Genomic DNA, 15,902 nt, shown 5'->3' on the forward strand with positions numbered 1-15,902 from the left:
GAGCTGGCACTGCAGAGAGCTTGGGGCTGAAATCCTGCGTCCCTGTAGGTCTTGCTTGAAGCACCGACCATAGCCTTCCTCTGCTCACTGGGTGTCCGTCATTCACTTCATTTTGGTAGATCAGTTATGACTGCAGGAAGGCTTCTGTCCATGACTGCTAATTGTAAAGTTAGATGTCTTTAGGAAGAAATTACTTTGGGGCTGCACAATCTCTGGTGAGGTATTGTCACTCCAAGCTACAATCTAGAGCTCCTCACAGGTAGTATGGAAGAGCTGGTCACTCTTGCTGGCTTCCAGTTGAAAGAGATCTTTGAGGAAAAAGATGGTTCCTTGCTGATTCTCTCTGCATGCATTATGCTGGTTGGTGAATGCATGATCCCAAGAAGAGCTCTGAGATGAGAATGCTGTAGTAAAATGACAGAGTCCATCTTCATGTAGTTTGTATTCCAAAGATGAATGGGAGAGAAAGGGTTTCACCAGGCAGCTTTAGCTTTTAGTGCTTGTGGCTGTGAAAGCTAAAGGGAAATCTTATGTAGTGAAGTTCTGTGTCATAGACATTCTTTTTAAATCTGTTGCTGAGGAGACAACTATTAACCTGCTCCTTTTTTTTGAGTACAGTGTCTGATGCCATCCACAGGCAGAGAGAGTGGAGCTTTACAAGGACGTGTTCGCTGCTCACTACCTTGTACTGCAAAGTAGGTCTTCCAGGTTTTGCAGAGAGAACATCACTGTGATGATCTTGTATTCATTAAAATATCTGGAATGGGATTATTTAAAAACAGTGCATTGCAGAATCTGAAGCAGCTGCCAGGAGCTGCAAGCAGGACGAAGCTTGAAGGGAAAGTACGACTGGAATTGTTGTTTGTGCAGCAATCCAAATGAGTACAAAGATAATAACTGAAGATGTAAATTTTCGCTAGTACAGAATATGACATTGCTTCTGAAAGAGCTGGGGGACACCTGTGTGTTTTAGCCATTGCTGCTTCCAAGCCAGAATAATATCTGGCCCTGCAAAGCTGATGCAAAAGGTGCACGCAAGAGAGCTTGTGCCAAGAGCATCCACATGTTAATCTTGACAGAGTTGCTTTCATTCCCTCCCAGCTGTTTGTGGCATTCAGTGCAAAAGAGTCGATCTGCCAGCTGCAGCGAGTCCTGGAGACACATGAAGTGAATTGGCAGCATGTCCTGTCCTGTGTTTCCACACTGGTGGTCTGTCAGGCTGAGGCTGAGCAGTTGTTCAAAGGTAAGTGGGTGCTGGCAAGCCTGCAGGCTGGCACGTGCCTCTTGCTCCTCAGGTACTGAATGAGGAAACCATCCAAGTGCAGCAGCAAGTTCATAACTTCTGCTCTGCCATTTCTGTAAGGGAAAGAACCACAGGAACTCACCCTCTCCGTTCAGGTGTTCTGTGCCAGCTGTGATGTGAATACCAGGCGTTGTGCCTGGTGCTTCCCTAATTTAGTGTACAGCTAAGAATGACTGTTTAATAATTGCTCTTATGATTATGTGGTGCAGCGATTACTTAATTCTTCTGAATTCTTCTATCTTTGCTGTTAGGGTGCCTTACTGATTATGTCACTGCTGGGCTCCCTGTAGTTCCTGCAAGTTGAAATCCCCAATTGTTTGACCACTGAAAAAACATAAATGGGTTTCTAATGCACGATCCTTTGGGGCAGATGTTTCATTAGATGTTTGCCTTCATTTAGTCTATCGTAGCTCAACTGTATACAGCAAAGGTTGAGGTTACTGTTTTGTGTTTCTAGATCTCCTGAGCCATCTCCTGATAAAGGCCTTTGAGAATTATGATATGGAAAATATGATCACTGCATTTCTGATAGCCCGTCAGGCTGCCCTGGAGGGCCCTGCTGTGTTCATGCCTTACTCTGAGTGGTTTAAGGTAAGACTAAATAAGACCTGACTGCTAATCTTTAAGTATGTGAGAAACCTGTGCATAAGGAATGCTTTTCTGCACACACACACACACACAAATAAATAAAAAGCCTGGTTTCAGACTAGATCACCAGGAATTTAAAGCCAAGACAAACAGAAACAAAAACCCAACAAAGTAACAAGTGATTGTATTGGTATTAGGAATAATGTAATATTTATTATTGCCCTTTGTGTCTGCAAATAATATATTCATTTGGCTTTCTCTGGTCCTCCCTCCTTTCATCTCTCAAGTACATCTTGCCTTCTCTAGTTATTTGTCAGGAATGCAGACATGTAAATCCTGTTATAATCATCAGCTTGGATACGTTTCAGTATCTTGATAACCAACAGTGTTATGATTGCATAATTTGTGGGTTGTTGCACATGAAGCATTCCTATTTCCTGGATGTTTGCATGCAGCTGTAATTGGTGTGTTTGACCTTATAGATAATTGGTAATTAGCTTTCAGTTGTAAACACATAGGTATTCTGGGTATGCAAATCTCCACATTGTAAAGTGTTCAGGATGTAACCAGTTTACTTTCTGAAATATTTTGTATAGGCTGACTGGTTTACTTTTCCTGTAGTGCCCAGACTAAACCTCCAACAATGTGTTTTCCTGATGAATTTCAGTCCTTTGCTGCATTTTGGTGTTGCCTTGTCTCAGTTCTCTCAGCGTTCCTATGGTAGCACACGAGAACAACTTTGAGCTTGACATGGAAACTGGGGAAAGAAACTTCTGCAGAGCCTTCTGTAAACTTTCTTTGGAGTCTTTTCTGCAGAAAGGTTCTGTTGATGCAAAGTAGATGTCTGTAAGAGATACGTAGGATTGATGAAGGATGAGTGCAGCGGATGCTGATTCTTTCCAAACTGAAAGGCTCTGTTGTCACTTTCTCTGTTCCAGGCCTCCTTTGGGAATGCTAGCAGCCACCATGGGAGCAGTAAGAAAGCTCTGGTCTTCCTCTTTGAGTTCTTGTCAGAGCTAGTGCCCTTTGAAGTAGCCCCATACTTAAAGGTGAGAAGCTGCTGGTAGAAATGGTTGTCTGAAGACGGCTACAGAACTGCTCCAGAATAAACATAGCTGTGCTGTGTGCCTTTGAGCACATTCCTCATGCTGTTAGTAGCAATTGCATTATTTCCAATGCTCTATGCAAAACCTTTTCTCCCTGAAACAAGCAAGATGCTTTTATTTCCTCAAGAAGAAGATAATCCCTTCTGTGAAGTTATATTTAAGAGATTGAGTGCTTGAGTTTACTTGTTGTTGGGGGAAAATTGCACGTCAGTTGTTGTGAAACTGTCTTAAAACAAGCAATAATGTCTTCTTTGGGGATGTTTGAGGTAATTGAGAGGAAAAGTTAACCAGAGTTTTACTGTTGCTGCCTGTAAAAATGGCAAATCTTGTTCTGAATTTTACATTTCAGGTCCATATCATGTATCCACCTTTTGTGCCAACAAAGCATCGCTCTGTTCTCTTGGAGTACATCACTCTGGCTAAAACCAGACTGGCTGACCTCAAGGTTAGTAAAAACTGTCCCTTTGGAAAGAGATCCTTATAGATCTGTCCAAACATGAGCTGTGCAGTGACAGTGCCCATGTCTGTGTAACCTCATGCAGGTTGCTATAGAAGATATGGGACTCTACGAAGACTTGTCTTCCACACATGAATCCATGCAGGTACTGGTGATCTTCCCAACCATCTTCTCACCTGTTATGCTCTTCTTTTCTGTACAAGTATGAGTTATCAATCTGCCATTCCTACTGAGTTTGAGTATGCTGCTAAATCTTTTCCATCTCAAGGCAGAGGAATTAAAGGTCATAAATATGGAAACTTACCCTGGATTTCATGAAAATTAGACCTGCATGGAGGACAGACTGACTGCAGAGGAACTCAGCAATTAGCCAGCTAGTTAGTGGCCAAGCAGTAGCTAAATCAGCCACCTAGTCAGCATGTGCTGTTTGAAGCCAGGGAAGTGCTGGCTAATCCTTGCCCATCCTGTTTGGTGGGATGTGGAAAATAATGGCTCATTCTGTTGGTAGGAATTCAAGGAAAAAAGGAATAATCTAATGGTGCCGTATGGTGTGAGGAAATGAGGTTATTGAGACTGGGAGATACAGAGCCACACATCTGTAGGATCTGGGTCTGTGTTGGCTCTGCTGGTAGAACAACTTATCAGTTTGGTGGGTAAGAAACTGGCACAGGTTGTTAAGATGTCTCATGGCTTGAACAAAAGAAATCTGGGACAACAGTCATCCTGCGTGGAGTGCAGTTCGAGCAGCAGGGGCTGGAAGTGGAGAATATGAGTCTTAATTCAGGTGTATGAGTAGAAGAGAAGAACAGTAAAATTTGGAACAGAAAAGGTATCATCCCTATGAGGGAGTATTGAAGAAAGAATGTGTTGAACAGGAATACCTGCTGCTGTCAGTGCAGGAGTTGGGTACAGAGCTGCATGGACCTCTGGGCTGACACAGAAGAGCTGTTAAATATAACAGCCTTGTGGCAAGCTGATGGTCCAGGACCAGGTTTCTCTGTCCTGCAGTTTTACACTGCTTATCAAGTAGTGGTAGATATTCAGTTGTGTTTATTCAGTCACTTCACAGCACAGACAACTGTCAGTAACTCTGAATGAACAAGCAGGGAAGATTATCACCATCCCTGACTTCTCACAGTATCTGTCTCCCTTTGTTTCTTGTGTGAGCCAGCCCCAGGGCCAGGCACTTCGTGATGTTGAAAAAGCCCTTCAGATATTTGAAAACACAAGGAAGATCCCAACATCAGTGATAGAAGCCAGGTATCATAACGCTTCTCAACTCAATTATCTTCAATAATAATGGGGGGAAAAAAAAGCCAGATCCAAATCAAAATAACAATACAACGAGGAAGTCAGCAATGGAGGATCTGGTAAATTCTTTCACATTACTCATTTCCTCAGCAGTCATCTAAATTGAGGTAATTTCTGCAGAGGATAAAGAGGCGTACGCACGCCAGCAAGAGAAGTCCACAATTACCAGAATGAACAAAAAAATAATTTGGTGACCTGATTTGTTTGTGGCTTTTCATGCCACCATGAACGCTTTTCTGTCTGCGGGAACCAGCTTCATTTTTGACACGATGAAATGGCACTTCACAGCTCTGGCTGTTCACATTTTGTTTTCTGCCTCAGTATTTTCAGGCGGCCCTATTATACGTCCTGGTTTCTTCCTGCTCTGCTCAGGCCACGTGTGGTTAGTACTTTTTTCTTTCTCTGCATCCTGCTTAGCAGCCTGTTTGTGGAGAGGTGACTTGCACCTAACCTGCCTGCCTTTCTGTTGCAGCTCCCTAAAAGCCCGGATGCACGTATGGCCTTCATAGATTCTTTAAAAAGGTATTGAGGCTCCCCAGTGCTGTGTCCTGAGCTTCTGAACATCAGATGGCTGGAAGCTTTACACCTTGTTTACAAAACGCTGTCTGTTGGCCAACCCTTTTGGCAGAGCTGCGTGGCCAGACTTGTTTGTGGCTTGCAGGATGTGGAAGGAACAGCTTTTCTGTGTGGATAAACGTCTTCAGTTCTGTAATTAGCCCAACGGCTGCTCTAAAACCATGATCTGGAAGGAGTCCCACAAGCCCTTTGCCTGCAGGCCAGGCACATTTTCATGCCAGCTTTGGAGAATGCTGCTGAACATAAAATTTCAATAGGAAGACGAGCCCCCCTGTGAACAGCTCTGCTTTCTTTGGGGAGGGGATATGGGAGAAGGGGAGGATGAAAGCTGAGTGTGTGGTAATGCTTCTTGAGCTGTTCTTCAGAGAAAGCAGGCTCATGTCTCAGGAGATGGCAGCCCCTCTCAGAACTCAAACCCATCCTGTGTGGATGTTTAAAAGCACTTTTCTGCCTTGCAGAAAGAGCTTTCTTTTACACCCAGCAATTCCTCTGTAACCTAACATGGAGGGAGAATGTTCACAATGCTGCCTACAAATGAAACATTCAGTCCTGCCTTGTAATTCCAGTTTGACAAAAAAAAAGAAAGTTTAATCTTATTAAAAATTAAAGATATAAGAGAAGCTGCAAAGTTATTCTGCCTGCCCAGCAGGTGTTGGAGGTTGGACTTGGATCTCCATCCATCTGAGATGTGTGAATACTTCATGTCACACAACTTAGACTCCTACAGAGTCTAAGTCCTACAGATCTCAGACATCCACAATATATGAATTAGGTATCAGTGTGTGTGTGCTGTCTGTAGCATTGTTTTGGGGCAGTGTGTGTTGCACTTGCATAATGCAGCCAAAGCCTTGGATACACATTTCTGGCCCTCGTGTCAGCAGATGATTAAAAGAAATGCTTCAGATGCTTTGGAGCCTCTAATTATGCTTCATAGCAAAGCTGTTCCTTATGCTTGAATTAATAAAGATGAAGGTTGAATGTGATCATGTCGTATACTAAATGTCTTTTTTTGTTATGATTTTAGAGCTGACAAAATACCCTCCAACTTGTACTCCACATACATCCAAGCCTGTCGTGCTAGGAAGGAGAAAATGTTACAAGGTAAAACAACAAAAAATGTCCTTACAATCGCTTTGCAGAACTGTTAATATTTGTGCTGATGCTCTCACACAAGGGAAAATGTTCAACACCAGGCTGCTGGTTATGTCTTTCTGTGTAAATGTGTGTGTGCTCTCTGTCACTGAGGCACGCAATGGCTGCTGCCTGAGTGGATTCCCCTGCCTGTCCTGCCCAAGTGGGATTTCTGCAGTCTGTCTGCAGCTCTGCGCAGTGCTGAGGCTGCAGATGAGGCCTGAGCTGGCTGATTTGATTCCAGTTCCAGCACACTGCTATGTTTGCAGCTTGCAGGCTTCTCTGCTGTGCCCATCCCTCAGGGGCACTGCTGCTGCCCAACCTCACCGTTGTCCCCCTGGACAGCATATGGGTGGGAGCCATCTCATCTCAGCTCCCATCCCTGCAGCCCAATTACTGGCACAGCAGGTGCTTCATGAACAGCCCTATCTTTCAGCAAGCACCTTTTTCAATCCCTTGCATCTTATAACGGGCAGCACCTCCAGCACAGGCTTACGCCAGATCCTTCCTGGAGCTTAGCGGTGCTGCTGTTCTGTGTGACGGGCTGCTGCCCTGCGTGCCCGGCTGTCTGAAGCCTCCTGGAGATGCCGTAGCTCGGAGACGTGACCGAGCAGTCCTGTTCAACCGCAGACGTACGGCGGGCTGCCTGCGGGGGTTGTCCTGGCAACGGCAGAGCTGAGGAATCGCTTCGTGCGGCACCGGCAGCATCCCGCCGGGCTGCGGGTCGCCGTATTGCCAGTGACCCCTAGCGGTACGGCCCGCTCCGTGCCCCGCGTCCCGCACTGCCGGCCCCGCAGCCCCTGCTGCCCCCCGCGTCCCCGTCTGCCTGCGGGGCTCCCGCGCGGACCCAGCGTTGAGCATCCTTAGCCAGCTGTAAAGCCGCCCCGTTTGCCGCCGCTCATCCTTGCTCACGGGGCTGACGGCGCTGCTCGCACCTCGTTTTGCAGCTGAGGTTGTAACGATGCTGCGTTAACCTCGTTTGTTTCCCTCGATGCTGGTTCAGCGATCCCTGCCCCGTGCTCCCGTCCGAGCGGCTGCATCGGGTGGTTGGTTGTGGCTCTGTGTCTAGTGGGAAAAGGAATTTCTTTCACTGTCTTCTTTTAAACAAAAGAAAACGCCGTGGTTCTGTGTGACACCTGAAGATGTGACGTGGTGTTGGGGCTGGGGAGGGAGAAGCTGATGATGTGATATGTTTGCATTGCAGCGTTTCCTTCTGTGTTCTGAAACTCTGCTTCCAGGCTTTAGAGAACAGCAAATGTTTCCATGTGGGGCAGAGAGCTAAAGAAAATGGAATGGAAACTGAAAGGAGACATCTTCTGTTGTTTTTCTCTTTATCAAATGAGTTCTGTTCTGAAGTTAGGCGTAAGCTCATAAATGATTAATCAAGTAGCATACTTTGAATGTGAAAACAAGGCTGTGTGTGTGGCAGGCTGACAGGTTTTTTGGGGGGGGGATCTGTTACAATTTATTGGAAAACATAAATAATGACTTTTGCAGAAAAGGCATGCAGGACTGCTGAACACACTTCATTTCACAATTCAGTGCACTCAGAATAATGTAAGAACTGTAAAAACATAAGAGTGATGAGTTGCCCTTCCCTCTTGTTTCTTCAGAGGAATCCAAAGTGGAATCCAGCCATTCCAAAGAGCCTGCAGAGCACCTGAAGGCTGAGCTGGCTGCACTGAGGGTGCTGATTGTGGACCAGGCTAAACACGAAGGTATGGAAGAAGGCAAGTTGTAATTACCCCCAACTGACTGCTGTATTTGTAAAACATGGCTAATAGCCAAAGCAACAGCAATAGTTACTTCCCACTGGTGCTTGAAGATGTTGTCTTTCAGATCAGTGTAATCCAGCTATGAATATGTATTTTTCATGTTTGAGTTGGGAACTTCAGGTCTGCATCTTTGTGACTGCTCACCTCTGCACACATCTTTGCCGTGATGCAGCTCTGTTCCTGGAGCTTGCCTTGACTCAACCCCCCGCTTCTGAAGGCTGTTTTCCTTTTTTTGTGTGTTCATAACAGCACTGTGGAAAAAAATAATGTTGTCTTCTAAAACGAAGATGATTGCTGTGTTCAAGCTAATATTTTTGGTCATTACAGCTTTTCATAGCATCCTTTAGGTTCTGATCAATTAGAATATGTGTCTCACTTGTTCTGTTTCATGTAGAGTTGTAAATCTTTCATGCCCTCTGTCCTGCCTCCCCTCTTGTCCTGTTACTCTCTCACAGATGTGCCAGCACAGATTGCAGTCATTTCTGACAGACTCTCCAGTGCGTTGGGTCACAACAGTGATGAGAATGAAGCTGCCGCTCTGAATTCCCGAATCCAAGTTAATGTTTCTGACCCCAGTCTGGAACCCTGTCATCAGAGCGTGAGTACCATCCTTCTGAGATGCAAAATGGCACAGTGGGTAGGTGCACACCTGCATACTAGATGCATACCTGCATACTGGATGCTATTTGTGCAAGGCTGCTTTATCTGCAGCAAACAGGAAATACACTTCTCCTTTTGTCTGCTTCGTAGTGCCCTGCAAAGACTGTGCCTATGTTTTAACCTCCTGGAAGTCATTGGATGTCTGGTGGAGAGATCCAGAGATAGGTTCTATTAGACCAAGCCTGTGATGAGCTAGGTTTTCTTCACCAGACTTGCCTAGATACTTGCTGTATGTTGGGATCATTCCTGGGCTGTGGTGGGCTTAACTTTCCATCTCCTATTAGTGCCAGTGGATCTATGAAACTTGGGGAAACATAATACATACAGAGCACAATTAGATCTAATTATCCAGCTCGGCAAAGAGGAAATAGCAGTGCCTCTTATTCCAGGTCGTTGATCTTCTGCTGACATCTTTCTGCCAAAACCTGATTGCTGCTTCCTATTTTAACCCTCCTGACAGGTAAGATGCAAGTAGGAAAATGGAAATTGATTAATACAGTGAAATTCCAGCGTTTGTGCAGAGGCCAGGAGGGGCTTCTGTGTGTTCATATCCACAGTGCTAGCCTGGCAATTGCGAGCTGCTTTATTCTGAGTTGCTGTGAACTAGGAACTAACGAGCTTTGATGTGTAAGAGTAAATAAAATGTGTTTCTCCTCGGTTGTTACTGATCTCTTCAGAAAAGTGGCATTTGCCTCTGCTTCAGCTCCACCACGGTGCATTCAAACACTCCGAATTCTGTGTGCTGAGGTCGGTGCTGTCAGCTCAAAGCTGAGGCACGAAGCACATTCTTTTTCCTTCTGTCCAGGAGTTACTTGCTGGCTGACACTACAGATCAGGAGGAGAATACTTGTCTGCTGACAGGGTGCTTGGGGGTGTATTTTTGGCACATCCAGTATCTTGCAGATCCAGGCACCTCAGCCTTTGTCTCTAACACCATATCTAGTATGAAATGTATGAGACATTGGAGCTATGGACAAAGAAAGAGCAGCATGATACACCTTCTCTCTGCCTTAGTTCTTCTTCCCCCTGGAACTGACTGAGTTTGATTCTGCCCTATGTGAGGGAGGAGGGGTGGCACGCATCCTGCACTGCTGCCCTGCTTTGGAAGGACTCTGTTAATGCCATCTCCTTCATGATGGGACGGAAGACTATCAATGTTACAATCAACACCTCAGTGGAAAAACGCTCTGGAGAACTCCATTGTAGTGACAGAATGTCCTGACAGAATGCCTGGGATCCCCACTGCTGGCAGTGCTGGGCTGGGTGGCTGCTTCTGTGCAGCACAGCATGCTTTGGCAACCAGTGCATCTTTACCTCTCTTCTAAGCTGTTTCACCATGGTGACACAGGAGCAGGCAAACCTGTTTGAAAGCCTGTATGAAAAGGAGCTGTGATGAACAAGAGCTTTCCAGAATTCTTTTTCTAAACCTATCCTCCCATCCGATATTCTCTGAAGTTGGTTTGTTTGCTATCAGCTAAGCAGGGATGCCCCATAGGAAAGCCCCTCCCTTGCTTTGTTTTTTAAAAAGGACTTAATCATGTTACTTCTCCTTTACTCTCCTTTTGTGTTATGTTCCTGTTCATTGCTCTGCCTCTGCTCCTCTTATTCTAGCCATCTGAAAAAGGCAGCTGTGCCCCAGGGAGCTTCCTCCTCTCCTTGATGTTGTTTCAGAACTCTTCTTTGATTACCTGTGGTCAATTATTTGAGGCAGGGTACTGGTTGAGATCGTGCCTTTGTAGGGGTGCTCAGTTCAGATGCTCTAAAAATGACACTTCCCTTGAGCCTTTAAAAAGAATGGTAATTATCCTGTATTTATGGGCAAGGACGGCTCACGTTCATTGTGCTTAACCATTAGAAAACCCCTAACCCCTAACCAGACACTTCCTCTACTGGGGATAAAAAGACAAACAGCAACATGTTGATATGGTTTTTACCTTCTGCAGGCAGGGGCCGTGTCTCTCGTTGTTTGTGAAGATGATGTGTGGACATAGGAGTCTCATACCTGCCCTCCTGGGGAGGCTCTGCCAGCTTATTTATCACCAGGTTAGTTTTCCAGACCAAAATCCTACAGCTATAGAGTGCTAAAGGTATCCTGGCTCCATTTCCAGGGCATCTGCCTGTCTGGACTGCACAGTGAAGGATCCTCACTGGCTTTCAGGCATCCAAAGATTCTCATTTCAGAAAAATAGCCTGGGCTTGCTCTCAGGAATGCAAGTGGAATGTATTCCAGCAGAAGTGCTGCTGTGGTATGGTAATTCATTCTGAGATATGAACATGTTTACTTTAACTGGTGCCTCTCAGCTGCTAAATTGTTATAATTGCAGCGAATTGGTCAGTGGATTTTGCAGTGTTGCCCTACTTGATTCATTGAGATTTTTCTGCAGATAGCTGTTCTGTTACAAATGGAACACATCTATTTCTCCAGTTCATTATTTCCGTTTGTCTTGCAGGGTCCTTCCCTGAACGATGCTCATATTTTAGGACTAGCTGCTCTTATGATCCACTTATGTGAATCCAGATCTTTAATTCCTGAAATAGAAGCAGACTTTGGGATTTCTCAGCCTGTTGCTGAAAAGGTCCTTTCCATTTCTGAGTTCTGGAGCTGCTTGCTGGTGTGCAGGACGGAGGAGTCGCTTTCCTTCTGCACAAGGTGAGCTGATACCTGCCCCGTGTTCCTCACTCCCAGCACAGTGGCTTAGGTTTGGCACAGGAAGGATGCTGGCCAAGCTCCTGTTTCTCTGTGGAGGATTTCCTGAGCATATGTGGGTGTATGCACTGCATGGAGGTGCTGCCCAGACAGGCTGATGGTGGCCCCACAGGACGTGGCATCGTGCTGACTGATGCTTGCCAAAGAAAGGACTGAGTGGATGCTGTCAGAAGCTTCGACTTAGTTGCTGGTTCTCAAATTGGGGCCGCATTTGCATTTGGATGCACACAAACAGAAATGGTCTCAAAAGTGAGCAGGTTTTGAACATGTTGGTTAAAACCATTTTTAACGCTCAGTCTTTGCTTTGACTTTGGACTTTCGTGATTGGGAAAAGATACGATTGAACCAACCTGATAGCCAAATTCTTTCTCTTTCTCAATCAGGTTCTGCACAGCAGCAGTATCTTATCTATTGTGCAAGTTTTCATCCTTTTCTTGTGACGATTTATGTGCCTTGGTGCCTCCTAGTCTTGTTAAAAAGGTAAAAAGGAAAAAGAAACACATTGCTTACGAGAAAAATCAGTTTCAGTTCAGTTTCTCACTGCAGACTCCTGTGGAGCTGTGACTTTACACAGAAAACTATAGAAGTACATCTTGGCAGCACGCCGCCTTGCCATTTTGTGCATTTGCTTGTTTGGCAGCTTCACACAAAAGCTTCACACAAAAAGGGGCCCTTTTGGAAACACACGTTGTTTTTCTGCCTGTTTCAGTTGCAGCACGTTGTGCCACGGCTAAGCTTGGAAGCTCGGGGAATCACAAGCAAGGAGGGTAAGGCTGATCTTGGCTGGAGTTCCTTGACGTGCCCATCTCTAAACTACAGAAGAGCCAGCCTCTGTTTATGGAAGCAAGCGCGGTTTCAAGAGCTTGTGAAGGGAAAAGCATTCCAGGTATAAATCTGTCCCACGGCTTAAGTTCACATTGGGATTCTCATTTTTCAGCTCTGCCCTTTGCAGTTCCCTTATTGCTGATAGAAGCTGCATATCCCAGCGTGGCACCCGAGGAGCTGGATGACGGCTGGGTGACGTTGTTCGTGGTCGGCCACGCGCTCAGTGCTGTTTGTAGGTTTTGATGCTGATGATAAGGCAGAAATAGAAAACTGGAAGTGAAGATTCTGTGTCTTGTTTACTGGCAAAACCACAAGGTTTGATGCAATGTACAATAAGATAATTATCAGGAACAGTAGAGAAAAAGCCTTCCCACTGTGTACTGTCTACAAAGTGATCTGATTCTGAACTTCAGAGGGCTGTGCTTGTGTGTCACTGAGATGCTCTACAGACTTGCTTTCAGGTAACCAATTTTGTAGGTTTTAGTAGGTCTTCAATTTAGATTTTTCTGCAGAGGAAATTGTTCTGGAACTTCCTTGGCTTCGTGCCTCCAGTTTAACATCTCTCAATCTGTACTGGATTGCGTCTGGCTGTGATCTCTAAATCGCTTTTTTCCCCCAGTTATCTTTCAGAGAGTGGTTGCTGTTGGAACTAGAGGTGCACCCTGAAAAGGATGTTCTTTCTGCTTCAGAAAGGTAACCACAGAGGTGCTCTCTTAAAGGGGGGCTGCTTCAAGATCCTTCCCCACTCAAATTAGGAGAAAGCATTTAATGTTAGGAGATTAACAACAAAGTAAAGAAGATTCTGTGGGACACAAATGCCTGTTGTTTACTACAGGCTAAAGCAATGAATTACAAAGCTCAAGCAACGCTGGGGTGAGATGTGTTTTAACTTGAGAAGCTCACCAATACATCCCTTAGCCTGCATATACAGTCCTTCCAAGTAATTTCCCAGCAGCAAGAGAGAGTTCACATCTGGTCATGCAGTGTTCTGGTATAGCACTTAACTTGGTGGCTGAGCTTCCTTTTACATTAAGGTTAGGAAAACAAACCAACCAATCTGTTACAGCATTTAGTTTCCTTACCTTCTTTTCAATACTGCAGGCAGGACTTCCATTACTGGGCTATCTATCAGTGGTATCTTCCAGCACCTTCTGCTTCTGGTGGCTGTGATGGAGACCTGGAAAAGGCATGTGGCATCATTATGGACTGCATTCTGGATTTCTCACAAAGGTATTCTGTATCATGACTTGCTTTTCTACAGGAGCATTGGTTCTGCTAATGACCAGGCAAGCTAGGAGCTGTCAGCTTGTGTCTTCATGGGGACATATTTTCCCCATGGTGGAAGCAATTCCCTTCTTACAGGTCTGGCTGCAAATGAAGGCTGGGAGGTGGCTCTGTGACTCACTGGTCTTTGCATAAGAATCTTGCTTTAGGTGACAGAGGTCTGGATCTGAAATCACAGATAGAGTCCGTAGTCTGTGTGTCTCTTTTAAGTTGAGTTTGTATTCGTATTTGTTTGGCCAGACAAGCGTCAGTGCCCTTGGGGAAGTAGCTGAAGCTAGAAAATAAGGAAGGAGGGTTGGAGGAGAGTTGCTGTCTCATCTACAGCTCACTTAAAGAACATTAATGTCAGAGCTGTGCGCTTGTGTGAAGCCATTTGATACGACTGGAATTATGTTCTCCTTTGGGTGAACAGGGGCGGTTACCTGGTGTGTCTTCATTTCAGGTTGGACCTGGGTAGCTGTGGCCAGTTGAGGTCAGTCAGTCCTGATATTCTTTGCAAGTTGCAGGTGAGTTCAGATTTTGAAGGGCATCTCTGTCCTTGAATTTGGCCTAATATTTTCCTATTATGTCAGCGTACAGAAGACTGACGTTCAGTTCTCAGATGTGAGCAATGGCATGGAAATAGAGATACTGATTTCTGTGTGTTACTTTGGAGAATCATAGAGGGTTTGAGTGCAAACTGATGTGCAGCCCTGACAAACGCTGTTTTCCCCCTTGCCCTGCCTTATTTAGGAGATGGTACTCGAGCTGGGATGTAGGCGAAGGCCACTTTCAGGCTGCTTGGATGCCAAGAGACACTTCTTGTTTGAGATTCTCCAGGGAAGGCTGAAAGACAGACACCATGGTTCTGCTCTGGGTGAGCAGCTGTGGAGGCAGCAGGAGCTGCTGCTGCACAGAAGGTAAATGCAGACCTGAATGGCTGGGAATGCCTTAAACAAATGTGTTGTGTATTTTGTTGTGTATTTGTGCAGCTGGGTAGCCTCCCTTCAGAGCACAAAGCACATGAAAATAAATGACACTATGCATCCTGGTAGCAAATGTGCAAGAGGTGCTTATTTCCAAGCACCCACATGGTTGAAATGCTTCTGTGTGCCATCTTGGGCCTTCAGTTGTCCCTTTAGATGGACTGGATTTCCATGGCCAGCACATATTTGTGAACTCTCTTTATAGCCAGCAACACTCCTAATGCCACCACCTGCATTAATCATCCTATATTGCTGCTCCAAGATAAGCATGCATTTCCATTTTTGAGCCTTGATAGCACCTTTGGTCTGTGGATCTCACTGAGGTGCAGGTTCTTCTCCGGGTGACTGTAAAAATTCCTTGTATGGGTTCTGTCCAGATGTTTGGGGTTGTTGTGTTTGACATGCTCACAAACTGCCCCAGGTATGGAAGTCGTGCTCTGAGAGCACGGACTCAGATCTTGGTGACAACTTTGATTCTGTTTTTCTCTTCCCTGCCCAAGGATTCTGGTGGGGCTCCCTGCATCCACGCTGATCGCGACTTGTCGAAAAGGAAAGAAAACTCTGCTGGACTGTGAAGACTTTTTTCATTATGTCAACTCAGAGCTGGTACGTGTGGTTAGCCAGATGAATGCTTCTTGTTGGTCAATGCTCTAGCTAGAGACCTTCAGCTCGCGCTTAGGACAGAAGTTAAGATGCAGCCAATTTAACATATATCGGAATGGGGGGAATTTCAGCTTCAAAAACATCTCTGTAGCTTTCTGAGGTCTTGCAGAGCATTGTTCGTGCTCAGGATAGCTAGCATTTCTATTTATTCACCCTGATGGACAGCATTTTCAAGCCCTGATGCACAGCCAGATACTGCTACTCATTCTGAGACCATTAGTCAAACTGCTGCTGTGCACAGCAAGCAGGGCCACTGATGTGCTGGGACTGCAAAGCTCAATCTAGTGAGTGATGTTGCTTAAGAGAGAAAAGATTTCTGTAACCTGAGCTGATAGCTGGGGTCTCACAGGGTGATTCTGTGCTACTGGAATCTGCTTGAGGAAAATGGTGTTTCAGAAAGGAAGGAATGAAACTTTTTCTTTCCTCATTGTGCTGCAGAAGAACATCTGTTCCAGGGGGTACGCGCTCTCCTATGGCATCACTGCACACTTCTTCAGGGTAAGAGCTGCCTTTGGTATTCTGCTCTATTGTCCCAGCCAGAACAGTTTCCT

The 15,902-nt window shown here is 45.4% G+C and overlaps 1 protein-coding gene across 1 annotated transcript in view; it reads left to right on the forward strand.

Annotated features, from left to right (window-relative positions):
* FANCA (FA complementation group A) overlaps positions 1 to 15,902 on the forward strand; it is a 32,427-nt gene that overhangs the window by 9,579 nt on the left and 6,946 nt on the right. Inside the window, exons 12-34 of the mRNA XM_042885860.1 lie at positions 619 to 695; positions 1,102 to 1,243; positions 1,761 to 1,894; positions 2,830 to 2,940; positions 3,347 to 3,442; positions 3,540 to 3,599; positions 4,626 to 4,714; positions 5,087 to 5,147; positions 5,238 to 5,287; positions 6,366 to 6,442; positions 8,086 to 8,190; positions 8,703 to 8,845; positions 9,297 to 9,367; positions 10,851 to 10,950; positions 11,358 to 11,557; positions 11,998 to 12,094; positions 12,324 to 12,500; positions 13,059 to 13,132; positions 13,541 to 13,669; positions 14,166 to 14,229; positions 14,456 to 14,622; positions 15,189 to 15,294; positions 15,790 to 15,849. Coding sequence (XP_042741794.1) covers positions 619 to 695; positions 1,102 to 1,243; positions 1,761 to 1,894; positions 2,830 to 2,940; positions 3,347 to 3,442; positions 3,540 to 3,599; positions 4,626 to 4,714; positions 5,087 to 5,147; positions 5,238 to 5,287; positions 6,366 to 6,442; positions 8,086 to 8,190; positions 8,703 to 8,845; positions 9,297 to 9,367; positions 10,851 to 10,950; positions 11,358 to 11,557; positions 11,998 to 12,094; positions 12,324 to 12,500; positions 13,059 to 13,132; positions 13,541 to 13,669; positions 14,166 to 14,229; positions 14,456 to 14,622; positions 15,189 to 15,294; positions 15,790 to 15,849 — 2,390 coding nt within the window. The remainder of the gene's footprint in view (positions 1 to 618; positions 696 to 1,101; positions 1,244 to 1,760; positions 1,895 to 2,829; positions 2,941 to 3,346; positions 3,443 to 3,539; positions 3,600 to 4,625; positions 4,715 to 5,086; positions 5,148 to 5,237; positions 5,288 to 6,365; positions 6,443 to 8,085; positions 8,191 to 8,702; positions 8,846 to 9,296; positions 9,368 to 10,850; positions 10,951 to 11,357; positions 11,558 to 11,997; positions 12,095 to 12,323; positions 12,501 to 13,058; positions 13,133 to 13,540; positions 13,670 to 14,165; positions 14,230 to 14,455; positions 14,623 to 15,188; positions 15,295 to 15,789; positions 15,850 to 15,902) is intronic.

This window comes from Lagopus leucura, unplaced genomic scaffold (genome assembly GCF_019238085.1).
Source record: "Lagopus leucura isolate 7727_CA_CO unplaced genomic scaffold, USGS_WTPT01 Super-Scaffold_100053, whole genome shotgun sequence".
In the NCBI taxonomy this organism is placed as follows: Eukaryota; Metazoa; Chordata; class Aves; order Galliformes; family Phasianidae; genus Lagopus; species Lagopus leucura.